General features: G+C 32.2%; 1 protein-coding gene across 8 annotated transcripts in view; it reads right to left on the minus strand.

The window, feature by feature from the left end:
- Positions 1-122: 122 nt before the first annotated feature.
- Positions 123-22,960, minus strand: part of LOC139519982 (uncharacterized) — a 119,512-nt gene continuing 96,674 nt past the window's right edge. For 2 of the 8 annotated variants that reach the window (XM_071312314.1, XM_071312311.1), the window contains exons 2-5: positions 3,948-4,002; positions 3,381-3,482; positions 1,993-2,236; positions 123-1,216 (exon numbers count right to left, since the gene is read on the minus strand). In XM_071312314.1, coding sequence (XP_071168415.1) covers positions 634-1,216; positions 1,993-2,236; positions 3,381-3,482; positions 3,948-4,002 — 984 coding nt within the window. In that variant the 3' untranslated portion in view covers positions 123-633. Of the gene's footprint in view, positions 1,217-1,992; positions 2,237-3,380; positions 3,483-3,947; positions 4,003-9,015; positions 9,122-12,974; positions 13,359-22,960 lie in introns of those variants that run through there. The other 6 variants (XM_071312318.1, XM_071312315.1, XM_071312313.1 and 3 more) reach the window with 5 other exon arrangements.

Here is a 22,960-nt window from a genome sequence, read left to right on the forward strand (position 1 = left end):
TCATCAGAAATTATTATTTTTCACATCTTTATAAACATGCTTCAGAGGTTTTGTTTGATTATTTTTCGAAATTCCAATAACATAAAAAAGATCAGTATTAATAAAATATCATAACAAGCGTGTTGAAATCAATATTTTATTTTTATGGTTGCTAATTGAGGAAGAATTGTGTGACAATTCTATGTGCATATAAATGAATGTCACATTCCCTGGAGAATGGTCGAACCTAAGGTTTTTAATGTATGGTTTATACATGGCACAACACATTTGCTTGAATATATTTTTGAGTTAGATTAAATACGTAAGAATTGCATTGCAATGTGAATATCTACGTTGCGCCAAATAAATAGTTCGCTCGTGTTATTACATATAAAGCCGGCAATTTGGTGGAGAAAATAATCAGCAGCTTTGTGGTATTCTTCACCATTTTGAATATTAAAATAGCAAATTATATGTTTCAAGATATAGTTGTCTCTAGGCACACAAAAATACATCGGACATGCACGTTTAGTCAACATTCTCATTCATCCACGGTATTTTGTTTTAACGCCGAACAATGCAAGATACCAGGATTTCCCATGAATTCCTGCAATCTTACATGTGGAATATTATTCATTATATTTTTAGATGTTACTATGTTTCCGAATCTACAACATTCCATGTAATTGGATTCCTGAATTTTGTCGGCGGAGCACTTTTGCATCGTCTGCCAGGCCATGTCATTGTCTTAGAAGCATAGGTGGGTTTTCGTTCACTTAAACTAAGTTTTTGTATTGTCATAGATTCAGAAACCCATTCTGGATGAATTACAAAATATTCATGTTTTGGTCTATTTGGTAGAAATATTCCACCGTCATTTGAATTAAAATGAGTTTCCGTTTCCGGTCTACTCGAAGTGTCACTACGTGCTGATGAGGCCGACCTAGGCACTTTGGAATTATGGGAATGTCTACTTTGATGTCCATTGACGAGTCTCATGTGATTGTTAATGTAGCTTGTATTCGGAACACTTTGGCTATACCATTGTTGACTAGTATTGTTACGTCTTTGAAAGGAGGCACTTTTTGTCGGTGAAGGCGATTGGTCGGCCTTTCTAGAACCTCCTATCCGATTTGATTTTTCGGCCATTCGAGAACCTCCTACAGTTATTCGATTCAATTCAAATATTCTCCCAACGTTTACTTTGTTTAAGTCAAGTGACTTCTTGTTGTTCACCCTAAAAAAAAAGAATTATTTGATATTAATACATAAATATTAAATTATAATTAAGTTTAAATTATTTCCGTTGATCTACATCTCTATATTGGGACAGCCATTTGATTATAGAGGGAGTTTTTCACCTTTTGCTAGGCTAAGTGGCTAATTATTTTCAATTTTGTACACAATTTTCTCTGCATTACATATATGTGGAACGTAATATTCCTCTTAAAAGGTGTTTATTTCAGGACAGTATATAGCCAAATCCTACGGGTCCACTTGGAAAATGAAATGGTTGTCGACTTATCTTCAGCGAATAAACATTTGCACGAATTGATTTGTACGTTCTTTTCTGTTTCAGCTTATCTTTTGGGTTGACGAAATTATGTCAGTCCGTCTTCAAAACTTTTAAAACGGTATACACTTTTTTTGTGTGTGTTTACCTGTTTCACTTACAGTGCCGGATTTATGGGGGTTACCCGGTCCTCTTATGGAGTTACAGTCATAGTTACCGCAGGTTTTTCTCTTGTTTCACTTAATGTTGTCTATGTTGTCTAGTTCAAGGCCCTTAATTGGGACCCCCTTTTTCAAAATCCTGGATCTACATCTGACTGGTTAAAGTATACAATAGATCGATGCAACATCAGTAATCAATTCGTTCAATGTTATGCTTCATCACATTAAACATAATCTGTCATAAGAAGAATTGCAGTTTACATAGAATTATGCCGAATTGTATTAATACATATTACCATCTGAATCTAAATAAATTAGTTTAGAATAAATTAGACATACTTCATATCTTCTTCAGATATATTTGCATCCCTAACTTCATTTATAGCATCTTTTGGTACAAGGACTGTTCTCGTCCTTTCTGATCCTGCAGATTGAATATTTCTTGGCTGCTCAGGGGTCTTCCATCGTTTCAAGCAGGCAGATCTTAAATGCATTTGCCTATTTTCCGCCTTTTCCTTATCTCTATGGAGTTTGTATGATCGGAGAGCCTTGTTCATAATATAATCATGCTCATTGTCCAAATCTACAATTATATATTCTTTCATTATAAAGACTTACCAGTAATGGAAGTGTGCAGGGAAGACGCTTTTCTACTGTATCGTCTGCGACAAGGCAGCCATGACAGTTTGGTAAGGAACAAATCGATAATAAGAGAAAATCCATCACAACCGATCACATCATCATAATTTAACGTTTTATGGCGTGTTTTGATGTGGATATCGACATTTTTTACTGCTTTGTGCAATCTGATTAGATGAAAACCTGTAATGAGTTTCTATTTGATTTCTATAACTGATGGTAATTTATAATCAAGACATGCTGAAGAATCTGAAAGACTATCTGAATCCCTTTCAAAAGCTCTATTTTTGTAAAGACTTACTAGACACTGGATATTATTATTTTAAGGAAAGCACACAACAGCCGAATTTCTGGTAATGGGTTTTTGTTATTATTTGCATGCATTTCTTTTTGCCACGAAATGTAAATATACTTATAATTAATGTTCACTTACATTAAAAGATTTTTTTAGTTAAACCCGGTATATCATTTTAAGTATATTGTCAAAATTATAAGGTAAGCCCTAAATATACATGTTAAAACTCTCATTATCAATTAGTAAAGCTACTCGATTTTTTTTACTGAACTTTTTGTTTGGCCATGATCACAGATGTCCAACTATTTTAAACGAAACACGTGTTGGCGTACTCAATTATAAGCCCAATATCTTTGATGACCGGAAATTAACACTAAATATACTGAAAGTTGGCCTTGTGAGGGAAGAACATTGATATATTATAATTATATAATAGAAATTTTGAAGAACTTTGAAGAAAAAATGTTCAGCTATAAATTTCATTAATGTTTAAGGTCCCTTTTAGGCGAAAGCGCGTCTCTTAATGGAAATTTGAACTTCTATTGTGTCTGATAAGACAGGTCAGAAACAGACAACGCGTTACAGAAAGGTTGATATCTGAAATATTTCCAGGTGCGACCCCAAAATAGTGGTAAAAAAAAATATGTCGGTAATTCAACAAAACTCACTAAAATTCTATAGCACAAGGTTAGGTTATCTAGTCTAGCATGCATGGTAAAACAGCAATTAATTGTCTTTAAAAAGCAAGCTTGTTTGATTTTTTTTAGGCGAGCTCGAAAGGCAAGACTGTTACCGAGACTATTTGGCGGAGACGGTGGCGGTTCTCGAATATCACATGACATCAATGCTTTTGAAGGAGAGTACAGTTTGATTCCTTCTACACCTCGTATTTGACCTAAATATAGTAAAAGGAACTTAATGTTTTCGGACAGAACTTAATGAATATTTCAAACATTGATTCAGCAGGGGCTATAACTTTATATAATTAGATGCAATTAATGATAAAGATTAGAAACTAAATAAAAAAAGATAAAAGAAACACAACATCTTAATCTAGTGGTAAATTTTGAAAAAAAACATCCATTTACATAAATTGTGAACTAGTATACATATTTGTTTCGGGGCCAGCTGAAGCACGCCTCTGGATGCGGGAATTTTCCCACGCATTGCAGACCCATTGGTGGCCTTCGGCTTTATCTGCTCCTTTGTCGGGTTGTTATCTCTTTGACACATTCCCCATTTCCATTCTCAATTTTACGTCGAAATATGTTGTTATTGTGAGTATTTAACCCATTATGTGTGATTTTCGGAAAATTGCCCGAATGATTTTCTTTCATTATTTTTCAGTTAAAACACATACCATAAGTATGGGCTACCGGTAATCGAATTGGTCCGATCTGGAGTCCTTCAGGAGTCTAAAAAAACAAAAATAATAATTGTTAATTCAAAAAAGGACAAGTTTTGAAACCTTCCATGCACAGCATGAACTTTAATCATTGCATACATCACCACGAAGACGTGTCGCAATGGCATGAAACCTGTAACTGACAAAAAAAACACACCAAACGGCACTAACCATCTTATTTGATAATTCCAAAGATCATCGCCATTTTATAAACCTTCACCTTTTATCAATATAAAAGACAATATATCAATTGACCCTATAACCAGTTCAAAATACTAATGAAGAAAATTACCTTAGAATGTTAAACCTTTTACCTGAAAATGTTTATAGTATCAATAAGATTGATTTATTGAAGTCTATATAAAAAGAAGATGTGGTATGATTGCCAATGAGACAACTCTTTACAAGAGACCAAATTAACAGCTATATAGTTCACCGTGCGACCTTCAACAATGAGCAAAGCCCATACCGCATACTCAGCTATAAAATATTGATTTATTTGCTGTCTACTTGAGAGAGAGAAAAACAAACACAAATTCATGACCTTTTTTGAATTTCTTCAATTTTAGTCATTGGTAGCTCTCTTCTTAAATTCAATTAAAGAGACGGTCACTTTAGTCGAATGGAAGCCGAGCAAAAATTGTACTGGATCAAGTCAAAATTACCGGACTAAAATGTATAAAATCAGAAATTTTTGTATTTATAAAAATAATAAATAAATATGAAGTAGGTCTGTATGAAATTAACCTCATTCTACTTCGTTGTTTATGACAAATTCCTTGTGTCAAATCTCTAGTCCCACACTATAAAACTTCACTCAAGTAACAAAGTATATTACATCAAAAAATGTCTTTATCTTGAAAACATCACGCACATAAAGATCATCAAAATTATTAATTCGCTTTGAATTACATGCATTTCCTTTAAAGTACCAGTTTGAAAAATGTCATATTGAAATAAGGTTTTGAGTAGGCTTGATATTTCAATACTTAAAAACTTAAGCATGAAGTGCAAATCTTGATTCTTAAAAGACTTCAACTTATAACTACGAGTGTTGATATCAACACACACAGTCCGCACACAATCAAATATTTGCTCGGATTCTTTCCAATTCTTTGCAAAACAATTGAAATTGATATAATTCTGTTCGCTTAAATTCCGAAAGAAAGGCTTACTACGTAGAACACAATTGTAATTGATTACAAGAGAACAAACATATTTGGTATGCATTCAATTAATAACTTGATTTACGATGCAAAAGGATTAATAATGTACATTTCATGGTAACGGGAGGGTTATTAATTTGGTTTTTAAATGCGATTAAAACTAGAACGCTGACAAATTAGCATAATCATATGATAAAACATAGACTTCAAGTAAATAAATATACATACTTATCAGACAGTTTGTAAATATAGAGACCCCTTGGTTAGATTTGGATAATGTGAATATTCAGCAAAATTACAGTGAAGAAAATGCAGAATATTTCAAATTACCACGATTAAAATGTTGTATTGCATATTGTTTCAAGTTGAGGAGATTCGTTTTGTAAGGGGTTTGAGATTAAATTGGCTGCCTGTAAAAATTATTTCCCACTCCCTCCATCGAATTTGTGAGAAAATAATCCAGTTCGCCGTGGTGTAGTAACACCGTTTAGGATATTTGAGGTCAATTGCATATTTTTCTTATTTTCTATTGTCCATTGTGCTGTATGTAGGTCAGTCGTTTATTTATGAACAATGATTACCTCCTTTGTAATTTAAATTCGTCTATATCAAGAACAATTTTGAAAAAAAATATTCCTGGTTAGTCCATAAACCTGCCAACTCGCTCTATTTTGCGAAAGCTCTCAAATGGAAATTTTGAAAGAGCAATACTGTGGTACAACTTAAAACAAAAAAATCATTTTATACCATGGCTATAGGATTGTGAAAGTATCAAAAAGCAAAAAATAAACATTAGAATACATTTGAAGGCCTCCTTGGAGGTTTTGTAGGACTATACAAGCCATCGTGCACACAAAACCCCCATAGGCATTTTGAAATGTTGGCAGGTATTTTGATTCAACATTGTATCTCTCATGAGAGTGCTGCCCACACCCGGTACTCATTTCATGAGGCATCGACGAAGAAGAACAAACATTAGCCAGCACTAAATCAGAATTATGGAGCCAGAATGGCGATGTGTTTTTGTGCAGACTGTTATCTTGTAAGCTAACTCGTTATAATCAGAATCTAAAAGTCGTTCTAATACAAAGCAGGGTACTACAATTATATTTCATTAACATTTCGACGTCCTTGATATAAATTTAATAGTTGCTGCTGGAAATCAATCATTCAGTATGTAAACAAGAGAGATCAAAGTACTGAAGTACTGACATCGGATGACTGCAAGTTCTTGTGGATGGTCAAAAGCACGTGTCACATCTCTTTACCTGAAACTAAGGTTAATGTACAGAGATATTTTTTTGAGACAAGTTCGTGCTGGGATGATGAATAAATGACAGGAAATTTAACCTCATCGTAAAAACTATTATATTGTGGTGATACAAATCAGTATACACTGGTTTGCTGTTATATATAATATTAATAAGGAATGTTATTTTACATTTGTTAATATCCGCGTATTTATCATGTTTATAAATCGGTTAAAAACCCGAAACGAAAGTTACGTAATGGAAATCTAGCCGATAGCAATATATCGGAATGCCCTCACGGTCATCGCGATATTGAAATGGTGATTAGTTAAAGCTAATAACAAACTAGACCTTTTCACTCTTCTGTTATCCAATTTCTTATAGAGTGTGTAGACATATAATTTTAATTTCTCCAATCAACCAAACAAACAATCAATCAATCAATCAATCAGCCAATCAATTTATCTTGATCCAGAGAGAGAAAGAAAGAGCATATTAGTTTGTTCACGTATATGACTTTGTATATTTTCATTTACATTTTCAAATAAAATGTTCTGTATTATAACAATTGACATGTCTTAATCACCAGGAGTAGGCTTTTTAACTTTATCAAAGGTAGATTTTGGTTTATTTAATAATTAAATACCGAGGTTAGCCAATTTACCACGACCTTTAAAACATTAAGGAGTATAACTTGAAATGAATGTACCTGTTCAAATTTTCATTTAAATTACAGAGCTATTTTCAATATTACAATTGAAGGATCGTAAACAAGTAATAAAATTAGATTTCATCACGAAGTGTATATATTTGAGTAGGTTTTGGAGGAACTAAACACCAGTTATGCCTCGCGAAGATCGAAATCTTAATAATATACACAAATAATGAGTTGTACTCTTATTTACAAAAGTACATATAGCATAATGTCAGTGGCGGATCCAGAACTTTTCCTTTTAGGGGGGGGGGGGGGGGGGGCGCTGACTGACCTAAGGGGGGCCCGCTCCAGTCATGCTTCAATGATTCCCTATATAATCAACCAAATTTTTCCCACGAAAGGGGGGGGGGGCTGGATTCGCCTATGGCATTTTTGTTTATTTATAAATATAGGATAAAAATGAATCTAATATATAATTGTGTTGTTTGGAACACATTCTTACAAATTTTGTACTTGTTTGTATACATCTTTTAAGTTTTACACCTTCTACTTTTTTTTAACCATGCAGCTGTTGGGGAATACAGAAATGTATGGGTTTCTGTGGAGAATTCACGAATCGATGCTAATACGGAAATAAGTTTTATGGCATGGCAGAGTTTTTTTCTTCTTACGGAAATAATTTTATTGCATAGCAGATATTGTTATTGCTTTACCATAAATACTCCACTGAAATCTAGAAGAGAATCACCTATTCCCTGAATTACATAAACTATTTTTCTCTGGTTTCACATATGTCTGTGAACTTGTACAAGATACACGAGTTAATGCTACATTGTTTATGAATTCTACCGCCAGTACAACTAGTGTACACGTAATAAACTAATGTAGTGCTTATAGTATTCAACCAGCTAGTCTGTCCGTTTTTTCACGATCCGATAAATATTTTCGTCACACTAGAAAACAGAATAAATTCATATTTGGCCAGAAGCTTTGCATAGCTGAGTTATTACAAGTGCGTACTTTTCGAATCTGTAAGACATTTGCGTCCTGTTAGCTGACACTTTGAATTTTAGATATGTTGAATGGTAACTCACACTTTCGTCAGATGATTCTCAGGAAAAACTTAACAGAATAACCCTTTATTTTGCCATTAGCTTGACATTGATCAATTGTAACGTGTCACAAATCGACTTCCAGTTTGTCGATACTTTTGGAACTGGAACGCTTTTACAGACAGCGAGAGCAATTTCTGGTTAATTTGCAATTTCCTTCTTCTGAGCCAAGATAACATTAAAAGAATAGTGATGCATAAGCCAGGAAATAAATCCTAGAATAGCATGTCTATCTATTTTCTATATTTTTAGGAGATCGCATTGTCGAAGATTGTTTGTCATTTTTGTACCAATTAATAGCTCTGAAGGGGTTGCAAATATATCAGCTAAACGGGTTGAAATAATTTTTGAGGGCCATAAATTCCGACTGAAGTCGCAATATGGGGTTTCAATGGGCATCCGTGAACTTGAACTTGAATGTATAGTTTTTAGATATCCAAACCTATTTTTTTTAGGATGGTACTTAGCTAAACTTACACTGATTTCTTTGCATTTTAAAACAAATTAAAGAACTGTATGGAAATATATTGAAATTGAATTCAGTGAGAACCAATATTTCTGTATTCAAGATTGTAAGTTTTAAATTCAGGCTTGTTTTTTTTATTTAATTATTTAATTTTTCGAAAATTTCTTTATTTCCAATTATGCAGTTGCAGAATCCGTTTCTCTCATTTTTAACTTATTATCGACTCCTAGGAGTCGATATTAAGAATTGAACGATGGACAGTTAGTGCGTGAATTTTTCTTTTATAAAATAAAAATCAAGGAAACGATATACGACAGGAAAGAAACAAAATTAGTCTGCTGAACAATAAAAAAACCAAATAGAAAAGAACTTACCCACTTCTTTGGCAATCGTTTTCCCCATTGTGACCAACAATCATAAGATGGATAAACCATCATTTCATGTAAAATACGTTAATCAAACTGTTTTAAATCACAAAATTGTTAAAATAAATATTTAAATAGCATCCAAAAAGTACATGTAAAAAAACACCACACTGTGAATGACTATAAGTTGTTGACTTAGCTCTTCAAGTGTATAGAAACTTGGCAAAGAACAAACACGAACTACTATTAATTACAAGATTTTAATAATTAAACACACTGGTGAAAATTTCCATTGTACCTTTTTCTCGTAGGTATTGTAAATTCCGGGGCTTATCTGAGGTAATTAAAAATCGTGGTTGTATTTAACCCCCAGCATCAGATGACCAACGATTATGTAGGAATATCGCTACTTTCATGGATCTCTTTCAAGCAACTGTTCGTTTCAGTGTATGAAATGTACATTTTCAATCAACAAATCAATCTAAGGTGCCATGTTATTTACCGACTTTCGTTAACAAGAGTTTTCATCAATAGTTAATAATATAGTCAATTTTCTTATCGAAATGAGTCAAAAACATCATATGTTTGGTGAAACTGCTGACTGTATGTTAAATGTATACACAACTTGACTAGTATTTCGACGATTAAGAATTTGGAAGATGGTATATGATATCGTGATGACGAAATAAATGTTTTATTAACGGTCTTGTGACGTCCGTTTTGTTCAGTTTCAGTTTATGTGTGAGTTCGTGTGTCTTAGAATTGCTCCTTCACAGTCATATGTTCATTACCGCTAAAAATACTCTTTTGTCATTATTTCGGTTGTAGATTATAATTTTAGACCATCTGCTTAAGCCTTTGCAACATTGATTTTTTAAGATAAGCTTATAATACTGATTTGAATAACCTGAGATTAGTCACTTAAAGATGTCGTGTCATTTATATACATACAAATACAAAATTCATGGAATAAAAGTTTATCAAAATTAACATATTATATTATATTCGTGCTTGTACGTTTTTCAGTTTGAATGTATACTGAACAAATCGCATTGTTTCGGAGTGTTAGTTTTGATATTAATTTGACAAAGAACGACAAATGAATTTGATATGAAATTTGATATGCTATTGATTTTGCTAAAGGATATAAATCGAAGTCTTTTTATTTCAATTTTATCTCATATACCACAACAAAACAGCTTGTTGCTTAGACACTTATTCTGAAAAGTATTAAGTATAAATTAAATTTTCTTTTCAATATGCGACAACTTACAAAAGCTTAACGTTATACCTCATGTTCATTTATTGAATGCATACTTCATTATCATACTATAAAATATTTAAAACATATACATATTTTCAATGTATTAATATGAAATGCACGAGTAAAAGATTTACAATTATGTATATTGTAATTTGGAGAGCACTTTCAACTTCAGAATAATTTTAATTGGATACTTATAAATTTGACACAAGACTGATTTATACCTTCAAATTTGAAATCATTGCTCAACTTGAATACAGAAGTTAATTATATAAAATTTTGTTAAATGTTATAGAGATGTCGCAATAATGTATTGGAAATCCAAGACCTTCCTTAATATATATGATTAGTTTCTACCTTCGAGATACTCACTCCATATGACACAACACAACACTACGGACTGCGAAAAATACCCTTAAACCTCCTAAAATCACAATCTTTCAGTAACGAAGGGCTAATGTTCTCGTCAAAAAGTTGTTCGTTTTCATTACGCTTTTATGCTATCTCATCCTAATATGCCTTTAATAATTGCTAATGGACATTAAACATAAATCCACCATCATCAACTGATTTATATAAATAAGAAGACGTGGTTTGAGTGCCAATGAGACAACTCTCCATCCAAGTCACAATTTATAAGATGTCAACAATTATTGGTCAAAGTACGGCCTTCAATATTCCATTGTTATGGCAATTTAAGAAATAAATTGGTTGAGAGGAATTAAGTATATTTGAAGACTTATTCATAAATACGTATAAGACAAGCGAAAGAGAAGGTCCGAACGAAATACTGATGTACAGAACTAATGCAGCTTCATACAGACTAAAAGGAGTTATGCAGATCTACGTTTATAACCGAGCATGAAACCTTTATAACCCGAACAAGGAAGTTAAGTCTCCCAGCTGTATTATTTAACTTAGAAAATGATATGACCAGTAGCAACTTTCGAAAGGTTTAGAATTGAGATCTAAAATATCTTTTAAAGGGTATATATCATAAATGTATACAAACAAGTCGACACTTTAAATTGCAAAAGTCATAAACTAAAAGACGGTCTTAATCCTGCGTTAAATTTGCTGTGCTTTTTGCACAGTAATATTTGAACTGGCAGGTAGTGTTAGTTTTAGTATTAACTTTTCAAAGAAGAATACCAAATAAAGCTGATACCAGATCAAATAGCATATTGATTGGGGATCTTGTTTCATTTAATATTGGGAAATATACGGCGACAACTTGTGAAGTTATTTGCAGAATATAATTCCTTACATCTAGTTATTAAAGTTTTTATCAGGTAAAACTGTGTTGATTTGAACCTTTGTATATGTTAAGATACTCTGCTATTGATTTCTAAACCTAAATATTACTTACTTACTTATACAGTACAAAGAGGTATATATATTTGCCGATTATTCACTATTCTTCACCTATCCACGTCCCGTTATTTTTTATTCTTTATTTGTTTGTCTATTTTTCTTTTACAATTGTTACATGTTAGAAGAAGAAAAATAATAACCCCATGCAGCTTCAATTATTGTTAACATTTGATTTTTAATAAAAAGTTGATAAATGGTTAAAGAAGAACTTAGGTCTTTTTTGTTATTTTTTCAATTTTTTATTAAAAATGAAAGGGCTAATTTCGCGTTTAACTTGTTTAGTACAAGATAAACAAGCTACCATAATAATGCTACGAGAGGTATTAATATGCTTAGCTTTTATGACACGCATAATCAAATGTCACATTAAAGTATATATAGGTAACACAATTTTAGAGGCAAGTACACATACTGTGATTTGTAGTGTTAAACATCTACGTTCTTTGGATTAGGGTGGACAGTCATCTCATTAGCAATCACAGCACAAATTGAACTGGAGATGGCATGGATAGACACAAACCAGAAAGAATACCGAATAAAAGAGGGACGAAAGATACCAGAGGGACAGTCAAACTCATAAATCGAAAATAAACTGACAACGCCATGGCTTAAAATGAAAAATGAATAAACTGATACTAAGTATATTTCGACTGATACTAAGTAATATTTCGACTGATGCTAAGTAATATTTCGACTGATACTAAGTAATATTTCGACCGATACTAAGTAATATTTCGACTGATACTAAGTAATATTTCGACTGATACTAAGTAATATTTCGACCGATACTAAGTAATATTTCGACTGATACGATAACGTCAGATCAAAACAAATTGTCAATGCGTAGGAAAAAGATATAGTTCCTTACATTTTCTACATTAATTTCATAAAAAAAAAAGCCATTTGCCAATGTAATAAAAAGAATAACTAATCGCCGTATTTGAATATATAAAATAAGACAACTTGTGACCGAACGCCGCTATGGATTAAACTCGTGCTGCGCACTCGTTTAATCCATGCGTCGTTCGGTCACGCGTTGTCTTATTTTTGATATAAAATACGGCGATTAGTTATACTATAAATATTTCGACTGATACTAAGTAATAGTTCGACTACTAACAATCAAATGAAAGTTACAGAAAGTGTATCAATGACCAGGAAAAAATCAAATGACCAACATGATTAAAAGGAAAGTCCCAAGAGAAAGGACAATCATATACTGACACATATACACAAAACGTTATAAAAACAGAAAATAATCTTGTGGGATTTGAATGCCCCCTTTGGGAACTTCCCCTCCCCCACCCCCATTAAATGCATATCAATTTACCTCCACATCACGGTATTCCTCTGCCAGACGATACACCGACATCATATTTTGATCAATTTTGTTTCATTTTTTCATATACTTCCTTTTTGTTCTTCTGATTTTAAGTAATCCAACACACAAACAGATAATTATTTACTGTTGCAAGACTTTGTAAACGTCAATGCAATTCAGATATCAACAAAGTCAAAATGCTCCGTTTGCCTTGCAAGTTTAATAACTATTTTTAAATATATGTAAAAATGTATTTCTTTTTCAAAGCATGTTAAATTTTATGTATATCCATCCAGAATACTAATTACAAACTATCCTATTTATGTTAGGATTCAAAATCGTATAGACTTATTCATTTGATCTTAATTTTAAATCACCGTATTGACATAAAATGTATATAACTTAAAACGTCATTACGCATGGTTCAGTTTTGTGAGATTATCAAAATAGGATAGAAACTTTTACCGATGACAAAACGCCCTTCACATAACAAATCGATTCGGTTTTGTTTACAGATATATATTAATTTTCTGTAAGATTAAAGAGTCGAAAATTAATCAAAATTTATCGTCAAGATCTACTGAAGGAGTTAATCATATTGAAACGGTTTGTAAAGTTACGCTAGGATGGATTTTAAATGCTTGATAGAATAATACTTCTGGACACAGCCGCCAGTGATTGTTTAATAGAACATTTGTTTTTTTACCATATCTAGGACAAACACTTTGTTCCTACAGTATTCGATCACAATGTTAGTCGGATAGATAGACTTCAGAGGCGGATTTTGAGGTTTTTGTCAGGGGACCTACCCCTTTTTGTGGGAAATAATTGGTTGATTATATAGGGAATCACTGAAGCATGACCGAAGCGGGCCCCCTCTTAGGCAGTCAGTGCCCCCCCCCCCCCTTAAAGTTTCTTGATCCGCTACTGGATTTTTTATGTTTAAAGTATAAATGACAAGGGCTCATAAGTTATAAGACGACATTTTCTGTCCCTAAAACGACCTCTCAAGATTGTTAATTGAATTTAACTTGTACAATGCATACATATTGTTTTCTATTTGTTTTGTAGCAAGCCTAAGGGCCGACTGGATGGGTAAAGAAATGTGGTCTCTTTTCATTCCCAAACAGGAAAATCCACATTATCAAAGAACGTCCGTTTGACTGTGCGGAATGTATATAATCGAAGATACATCTAAATGGAATGAAACAGTCAAATCTTATGCATAGGGCAAGGAGAGTACTACAATTTTCACACGTTAACAACTTTTGTATCAAAAAGAGCTCTGAAGGTACATTGCCAGTTGCAAGGCAAATTGTCTCCCCTGTCTGAAATACCCTCGTTTCCCAGTTGGTGCTAATTTCCTGCATTTTATCCCAGATGACCCAGTTTATAGAAAAGAGGGACGAAAGATACCAGAGGGACAGTCAAACTCATAAATCGAAAATAAACTGACAACGCCTGGCTAAAAATGTAAAAATTCAAAAAGACAAACAATAGAACACATGGCACAACATAGAAAACTAACGAATAAGCAACAGTATTAGAAACTACTTACTGAAAAAAAGTATTAAACTGTTCTCACTGAGCGTTTTAGCAAAACGCAATCAATTTATCAATTGGAGGGAATTTGGTGTCAAAACAAATCAAAACGTGACATTTTTTCAAGACTACAGATATTCATTTTAAACCATTTTTCCTAGTTCGAACTTTTTGTTTGCTATTTTTTTTTAATACATCTTTTTTTTTTAAATACATCTTTTTTTAATACATAAGTATTCGGTGTAGCTTATTCTATCTACTCCTACAATTCGAATTATCATTATTAGCACAATTTAATATTTATTTATTCAAAATCAAACGTTCAGTTGCGATTGGTGACCTAATCTCCATCAGACTTTCCATGTCACTCGAATCAAAACAGTCAAAAGGCCAAAGCAAGTAAGAAGTTGAAGCACGATCTACTTGTCCCTTTAAGAGACAAGCATGTCTATAAGCAATTAAAAAGACTGAGACACTTTCGGCCATCATTTCTATATCAAAAGATCACTACACATCCCTTCATGTTGGAATAACTACTTGTAAAAATATGCTTATACAGAACCGACATATTGGTAAAAAATTGCGCTTAATTTTGTAATAACTGTTTTCGAGAAATCACTGACAAATTTACGGTTTAGAATTTTTAGCATTTGTATTTAAGTATAATTAGTTTTAAAATTCAAGTTCTTAAAAATAAACAGGAATATGATGGAAGAAACATGATATATTCAAGTATAACGTCATTATAACTATTACATAATCTTATTCCTATTTATTATTTTTAATCTTTCTGTTTCTTTGTTGAAGTTATTATACGAAATTTTGTAATTGTCTATTTTGAAATTAATCTCACATCATAAAACCTTCTCTACACGATCTGACCTTAAAAAAATGTCATTTTTATCGATTTAGTCCTTGATTTCATGCAAGACTTTAAACCTGTAACATAGATACCCCTTAAAAGTGACTTTCATGTTGTCAAAAACCGAAAGATCGATGGAAAACTGCATTTGATCAGCATTTTTTTTCATTTTCGTAGTATGAAATAATTATAACATCACAATATTGTAAATCATACTTTACTCGTTTATCGTTTTGATCATTATACATTTTGGTATCTAAATCATAAATACATTTGAATTAGTCTGTCTCATGGAACGAAAACCTGCTTCAATGTCTCAACATTAGTCCTTAACCCAAAGAGTCATTGGGGTATATAAAAATGGATACTTTCCATTGTGGCTGCAAATCAGAATTGAAACTAGAGGCTATATGTAAAAAAAGAGCCTGTGTCGATCACCGACATTAATAAGCATCTGTAAGCATATTCAACAATGTCCAACATTGAAACTAGAACATAATTCATAACTTAAATATCTTTTTGTTGACCGCCTCTTACTATGATTATTACCATTATAATTTCTCTCTTTTTTATAATTTTTTACCAATATGAAAAGGACAAACTCGTAATTTAAAGGCAATGACTCAAATAAGTATTCAACTGAAAGTTTAGGGACTGTTGACTTATACTTTTATATTAACTTACACTTTTTCTTAATCCACTACAATTGCGCGAAAAATGCAAAAAATCGAAAATTGACTGTCGATTTAGGCAATGTAATTTTTTTTAGATAGTCTTCTCATGCTTGTCATTTTGTTAATATTGACTCATTTTTAGATCTTGTCTTGCGGATCATTTATGCTTTTCAAGTTTCACTTTATATATTATACTTTAAAAATTATAGGCAATAACGCAAGCAAAAGCAATTTTTTTAATTTAACGGCAATTGCCTCTAAAAACAAATCAACTAATGATTTTGGCCATGTTGACCAAAATCAAGTTATTTTCAGAAACATATTAGATGATGTTCTTTCACTAAATAATTCAAAATTTGGTGACTATGTGGAAAGCATCTATCCCATCGAGCTAGAGATAAAGGATACTACAGATACATTTAAGTCGGCCTCATATCTTGACTTACATCTAGAAATTGACAACGAGAGTCGGTTGAAAACAAAAATTTACGACAAAAGAGATGATTTCAGCTTTCCAATTATTAACTTTCCATTTCTAAGTAGCAACATTCCAGCAGCACCTGCATACGGGGTATATATCTTCCAATTGATACGATATTCCCGTGCTTGCATTTCTTATCATGATTTTCTTGATAGAGGGTTGCTGCTCACAAGGAAGCTATTAAACCAAGAGTTCCAAATAGTGAAGTTGAAATCATCCCTTCGTAAATTTTACGGACACCATCACAAGTTGGTTGACCGTTATGGAATAACCGTTTCACAAATGATATCGGATATGTTCCTTACGTCGTAACTACAATCCCCTTCCCTTTCATGAATGTGACCTACCGAATTAGACTATTTACCGAATTTAAGCATAAGCAACACGACGGATGCCACATGTGGAGCAGGATCTGCTTACCCTTCCGGAGCACCTGAGATCACCCCTAGTTTTTTAGTGGGGTTCGTGTTGTTTATTCTTTAGTTTTCTATGTTGTGTCATGTGTGCAGTTGTTTGTTTGTCTTTTTCATTTTTAGCCATGGCGTTGTCAGTTTGTTTTAGATTTATGAGTTTGACTGTCCCTTTGGTATCTTTCGTCCCTCTTTTAGAACTAGCTACACGAATGATGATTATAGCCAAGAAAACGGTCGTCAAGTGAGGAGCTAGAACACACCACAACCTAGCTATAAAACAAGGTTTCATCCACCATTTTTTACATAAAAAATATCTGTACCAAGTTAGGAATATGACAGTTGTTATTCATTCGTTGAGTGTGTTTGAGCTTTTGATTTTGCTATTTGATTGGTGACTTTCCGTTTTGAATTTTCCTAGGAGTTCGATACCTTTGACCCATCTGGTCAGGTAGGCTTTTTGATGTATAAATACTATTCCCATTAATTTGGAGTAAAGAACATAAAATCCGACAACCGTGTTGAGATAGGTTTATTGAACTACTAGTATACTTTATTCTATTCTACAACCACTTATTTATATTTTTTTCTTATACCTGCATGTCGCATTATACACCGGCGTTCCTACGTTTCCGCATATTTATAGTACTCTTTTCCGCATTATTTATTACATTGATTAGTTAAAGGTTGTTTAGGTTTCCGCATTTTATTTTTAATGTATGAATCTTGTGTTTGCCAGGTAAATCAGTTGCCCCCTTTTCACAAACGGAAGTAGAACTTCGAGCAGGATAAGTCTTTATGATTAAAATGACACCACCATCAACTTAAAATAATAAAAAATCATACATGTCAATTAAAATTCAATGTTCAACACAAAAAGTTTATATATGCAGATAATACATGGTCATATATCAATTAGAAGTCAATGTTCAGCACTAAAAGTTTATGATATACAGATAAAACAGTAAACGTCAGTATACTATTATACAGGAAATGTAGCACAGTTTATATATTTTTCAAAGCGGAAAACGTGTAGCCGACTGACTTTATGAAGTTATCTCTTCTCTACCATAATTCTTGACAAACTTGAACAAATCAATTCGTTCTCGGTCATTTTTACGAACTGGTCGGCTATTGCTGATTAAGACCGAAAATAAAGTCTTATATATCATTATTACCATTTTTAACAGGCGAAGTACAGGCAAAAATGCGGAAAGGTGGTAACTATTTATTTCGGAAAAATAATGCACGAAAATGCGGAAACGTGAAATTGGATTTTTGCTAAAATTGGGGAAACGTAATACGCCCATTATACACCATATGGCAGTCCTAATTACAATGAAAACTCCCAACCTTCCGTATAACTTTCTAGAACCCAAATTATTGATTGAAAGTGTTTAATTTGTTATGTCGTTGAATATGCACGTATGTGCTCCTTGAAGATCAACAAACAAATTTTCGACAGAAAAAAAAACCCAACATTTATTTTCAAATATATCTTAATAGAGTGGGTGGCGCATATTCGCTGCATGGATATATTTTCGCCGTTTTTCTTTTTTTCCCTTTAAATTGGTTTGCCTTTACCCAGGACTTAGCTTACTAGATGGTAAAGACTGTATCCGATTTCCAAGGTTGTTCGCATATATAAAGAAATATGCAGATGTTTTTAAACAATTTTTAGTTTTTATGTAAGATTTATATGGCAATCATGCGAAGTCTAAAACTAAATGTTTGTGAGAAAACTCGCATACACAGCTACTTTTGCATAGGTACTATTTATGTACCAAAACTCTGTAGTACTGGATATCCACTTTTAATATTCAGTACTATTTTGTTACTTAAGAATTATTGTAATATTTTAGTACCTGTATTTTACAGAACTTGATTTGTACAAGAAATTCAAGTACTACAGATTTTAGGTTGCACTGTTACATTTTCAGCATTTTAAATGTTTGTCTTTTTCAAATCTCATAAAGTTATGATGTTCAAACATGAAATACTGTGATCATTGTTGGTACTATTTTTGTACCAATATTTTAAGTACAAATCAAATACTGAAAAATACAAGTACCTAAATATTACAATAATTCTAAAGTAAAGAAATAGTACTTAATATTACAAATATTTTCCAGTACTATAGATTTTAAGTACAACAATAGTACCTTTGCAAAAGTAGCTGTGTAGGATCATTCTATCACAAACCTTCGTTTTTATAATACATGTATACCAGGATAATGAGGATGGTCATATCATACATTGCGGCGAAAATGTGCCCCCCATGGTACACGAACAACTTCATATCCTCTTGAGTTTACATTCATTTTTAGAACAATTAACCAATGTTTTGTAGATTATTCCTTTATCAAACATTTTTTTCATATAGTAAAATTTCTGAAACCTACATAAAAAGTTCCAAATATTCGAATGTAGGTCGGATATAAGTGGAAATGAACGAACTATGCGGCGAATATGGGTCACTTACTCTAGTTGTCCACATTTTTAAATTTTTTAATTCATCATGTAAATATAACATAAACATACCGGTATGGTAAACGCTGTTGAAAAGTCATGGGCAAAAAAAACAAAAAAACACACGTTATAATCAATAATTAAAAAAGCGAATAACTTTGACATGTCGAAAGAAATTCATAAAAAAATAAAATGAATGTCATGTTCCTGACATGGTATTGACATTCTCTAAAGGAAAATAAATAGGATTTACTAGTTTATCAAAACAGCATCAGTATTTTTGATAAATAGAAAATAATTACCATTCAAACAATAACTGATTTTTATCGCGTTTCGTTAGCAGAAATTAATTTTAAAGATAACACTTTGACAACTTCAAATCTTTTATATTTTTTAAAAGGTATGATTTCAGATTTAACCAATACTTCAGTTTCTATATATCTGATTTCACAACAATCTGGCCAATATTTGTGTTATTAAAAGTCACTTGAAACTTTAGCACTTTAAAAGTAAAAATATAAGTGCCATTCATAAATGATATACCGATATATTTTAAACATCAGGTTTCATGTGACCTTGTTTTCGTTCAAAGCTTGAAACTTATTTAAAAAAATACTTTTATCAAGTTTATTCTTACACAGCCAATGCATGACATCAGTACAGAGATAACAACAATAACTGTATACAGCAAATATACAAAATATGGAGAGAGGTTACAAAAGTCACTAGCCAGGAGGACAAACAAAAGTATTAATAATTTTTATAAATAAACAAAGCTTTTTCAGGACTGGGTTTCGTGTACTCGACATAAGTTCAGAGAATTTATCTGTATTATGTCGTTGTACAAAATAGGAGGATAAATACTTTGTACGTTTTTGATCGAAAGTAGTACATTCAAATATATAGTGGTATTCGTCTCCAATTTGTCAGTTGTTACATCGATGGCAAACATGGTTTCTCTTAATACGTTTTGCCACCTTCCTGTTTCAATCGGCAACTTGTTATTAGTCGTTCGAAATCTTCAAAGAACAACAATAAAATTGAGAAAGGAAATGGGGAATGTGTCAAAGCGACAACAACCCGACCATAGAGCAGACAACACCCGAAGGCCACAAATGGGTCTTCAATGTAGCGAGAATTCCCGCACCCGTAGGTGTCCTTCAACAGCATCTTTAAAGTCCAAAATATTAAAATATTCCTCAAATTCCTAGTTTTTCTTAACAATTTTGTAGTTAATAGCTTTTGACGAATTTTTATTAGCGAATACTAATTCTGAAGTTATTGATTTAATAATCTCTGTTTTATAACAGATTTTAACCCTTCTTTATTAATGAAAATTTTTGTGTTTCCCAAATATATGAGAAACCTTCAGATAACATAAACTTTGATGTTGAAAATTCAAAATACAAGAATATCTTATTAACTTTCTACAATAGTTTTTGTTCTGTTATATTTCTAACTGCTTTATTTATTGGCAAATTATCTAAATAAGAGCGAAAGTTCACATTGCAATTGGATTTATGATTAAGGATGTTTGCTCCTCTATTTTTTTTAATTTTTGCTAGATTTTCGGAATCCTCTGGTTTTATCCATGTATTAACATTAAAAAAATTTGCCCACTAACCCCTACTTTTCTTTTCATATTTTATTACATGTTGTTTAAAAAGCCATATTTCAAAATCTTATGAAATCCTTGTTATTTTTTCATAGTTTTTTTAAAAAAAAGTGCCAATGTTAAGTGAAAGAAAAATCTAGAGAGAATTCTTTCCCGCCAAATTTTCAATGGATTATATCTCGAAAACAAGCACACGGACCCTCCATTTTTTTCTGCTTATTTAATTTCTCTATATCTTTAATTGTTTTTACATAGGCGGTAATGGTAACGTTTTTTCCTGTAGCTCAGTCCATATCGTAAACTTGGATATGTATGATAGCTCGTTTCGAAGCTGTGACATTTTCACATATGTGGTTAAAATTTTCGGGGTACGAAGTGAGATTACTTTTTCCGTAAATTAGAAAACCCCGAACATCCTTTTGTGATGCGGCTCCTTGTGGTAAAATATACCCTTTTAAACACAATAAGTTCTTTGAAAATTTAATACTTTGAACACATTCAATAGCTCCATAGTTTTTACACATTTATTCTATGTTCCTTTACTTTCCTAATCACCACAAATAATTAAGTTCAGTCATTTGTTAAAAATAGAAACATGTCCAATATCACTACACAGAGATTTTTTCTTTACACGTGACTTTTGAGTTCCTCATTTCGAGGCGCATTAGGGATGTTGTCCCATTTAAATACTATAAATTTATAACAGTCTTTAAAAAAGCTTGTTATTTTAAAACCGAGTAGCGAACATCCTTAAAGATAGACTTATATGTTCATTAATTTAATTGAAAAAAATAGGTCATAAAAACCGGTGAGGTATAAATCTTGGATAAACGATTGCCAAAGTTACAATGGTGCATTAACGGTTACGTATTAATAAGAGAAGATGCATGAAACATCAATATATTTGAATACACGTGACCCAATATGAAAGGCTCGTTTGGACAATATTCAAATTTCCTGTTTCCTACAATTTATTACTTAATAATTTATTTATTTCTCGATAAAATAACAACAATTAACTGACCAATCAGATGACCCCGATGAAATAAGAGAAAACCTCTTGGGTTTGCATTAACGCTATAAAAGAATTTACGGGAGAATTAAAGAGGACATATCTGGCTGGAACTTTAGTAGATAGTTGTATCATTGGCAATATTATACCATGCACATCTCCTTTATAATCTAAACTAACAAAAAAAGATATAAACTAACAATACTACTATGGCAAATTAACGACAGACGACGCAAAGACAAACAAATCCACAACACATAGAAAACTAAAGACTGAACCGCACACACCCTACCAAAGTGGGGATGATCCCAGTTGATTCGGGAGGGTAGGCATATCATTCACCACTACTGAGTGACACAAGTTGTGCTACCCATTGTAATTAGAAATTTGGTGATGAGTATCAATTCGTGGTGTCAAAGTACAGAAAATGGACGGGATTATTCTCACGGTTAGACAGAGTGAGTAAATATAACAATTCTCAGTGTATATGTTTATTAAATCTTAAATATCACGTAGCTGTGTTCTTTCTTACCGTTTGAAATAATTAAAATTCAAATCATTTGTACCACTAAAAGTTTGAGTTTTTAGAAAGCTGAAGTACATTTTATCATCTAGACGTTGTGTATTTATTATTTAAGTGTGAACACTGTGTATCATCGCCACCGGAAATTGGGTACTAACGAAGCGGAGAGAAATAAAAAAAAAAGTAAACAAGTTAAGAATTCATTCATTTTAAAGCATTTCCACTCATTTGATGAGGGTACCGTTTAAGAAATGATTTTCTGATATATAATTCTTTAAATTATTAGGCCGATAAGTACAAAATTCATACAAGATTTTGTGTAATACTCCAAAACTTGCCACTTAGTACCGGAAAATTTCGAGATCGATCGTCCTCTGTCGCCCCATTCTCAAGATATTGAACTGTTT

Source organism: Mytilus edulis, chromosome 4, assembly GCF_963676685.1.
Source record: "Mytilus edulis chromosome 4, xbMytEdul2.2, whole genome shotgun sequence".
NCBI classification, from domain to species: Eukaryota; Metazoa; Mollusca; class Bivalvia; order Mytilida; family Mytilidae; genus Mytilus; species Mytilus edulis.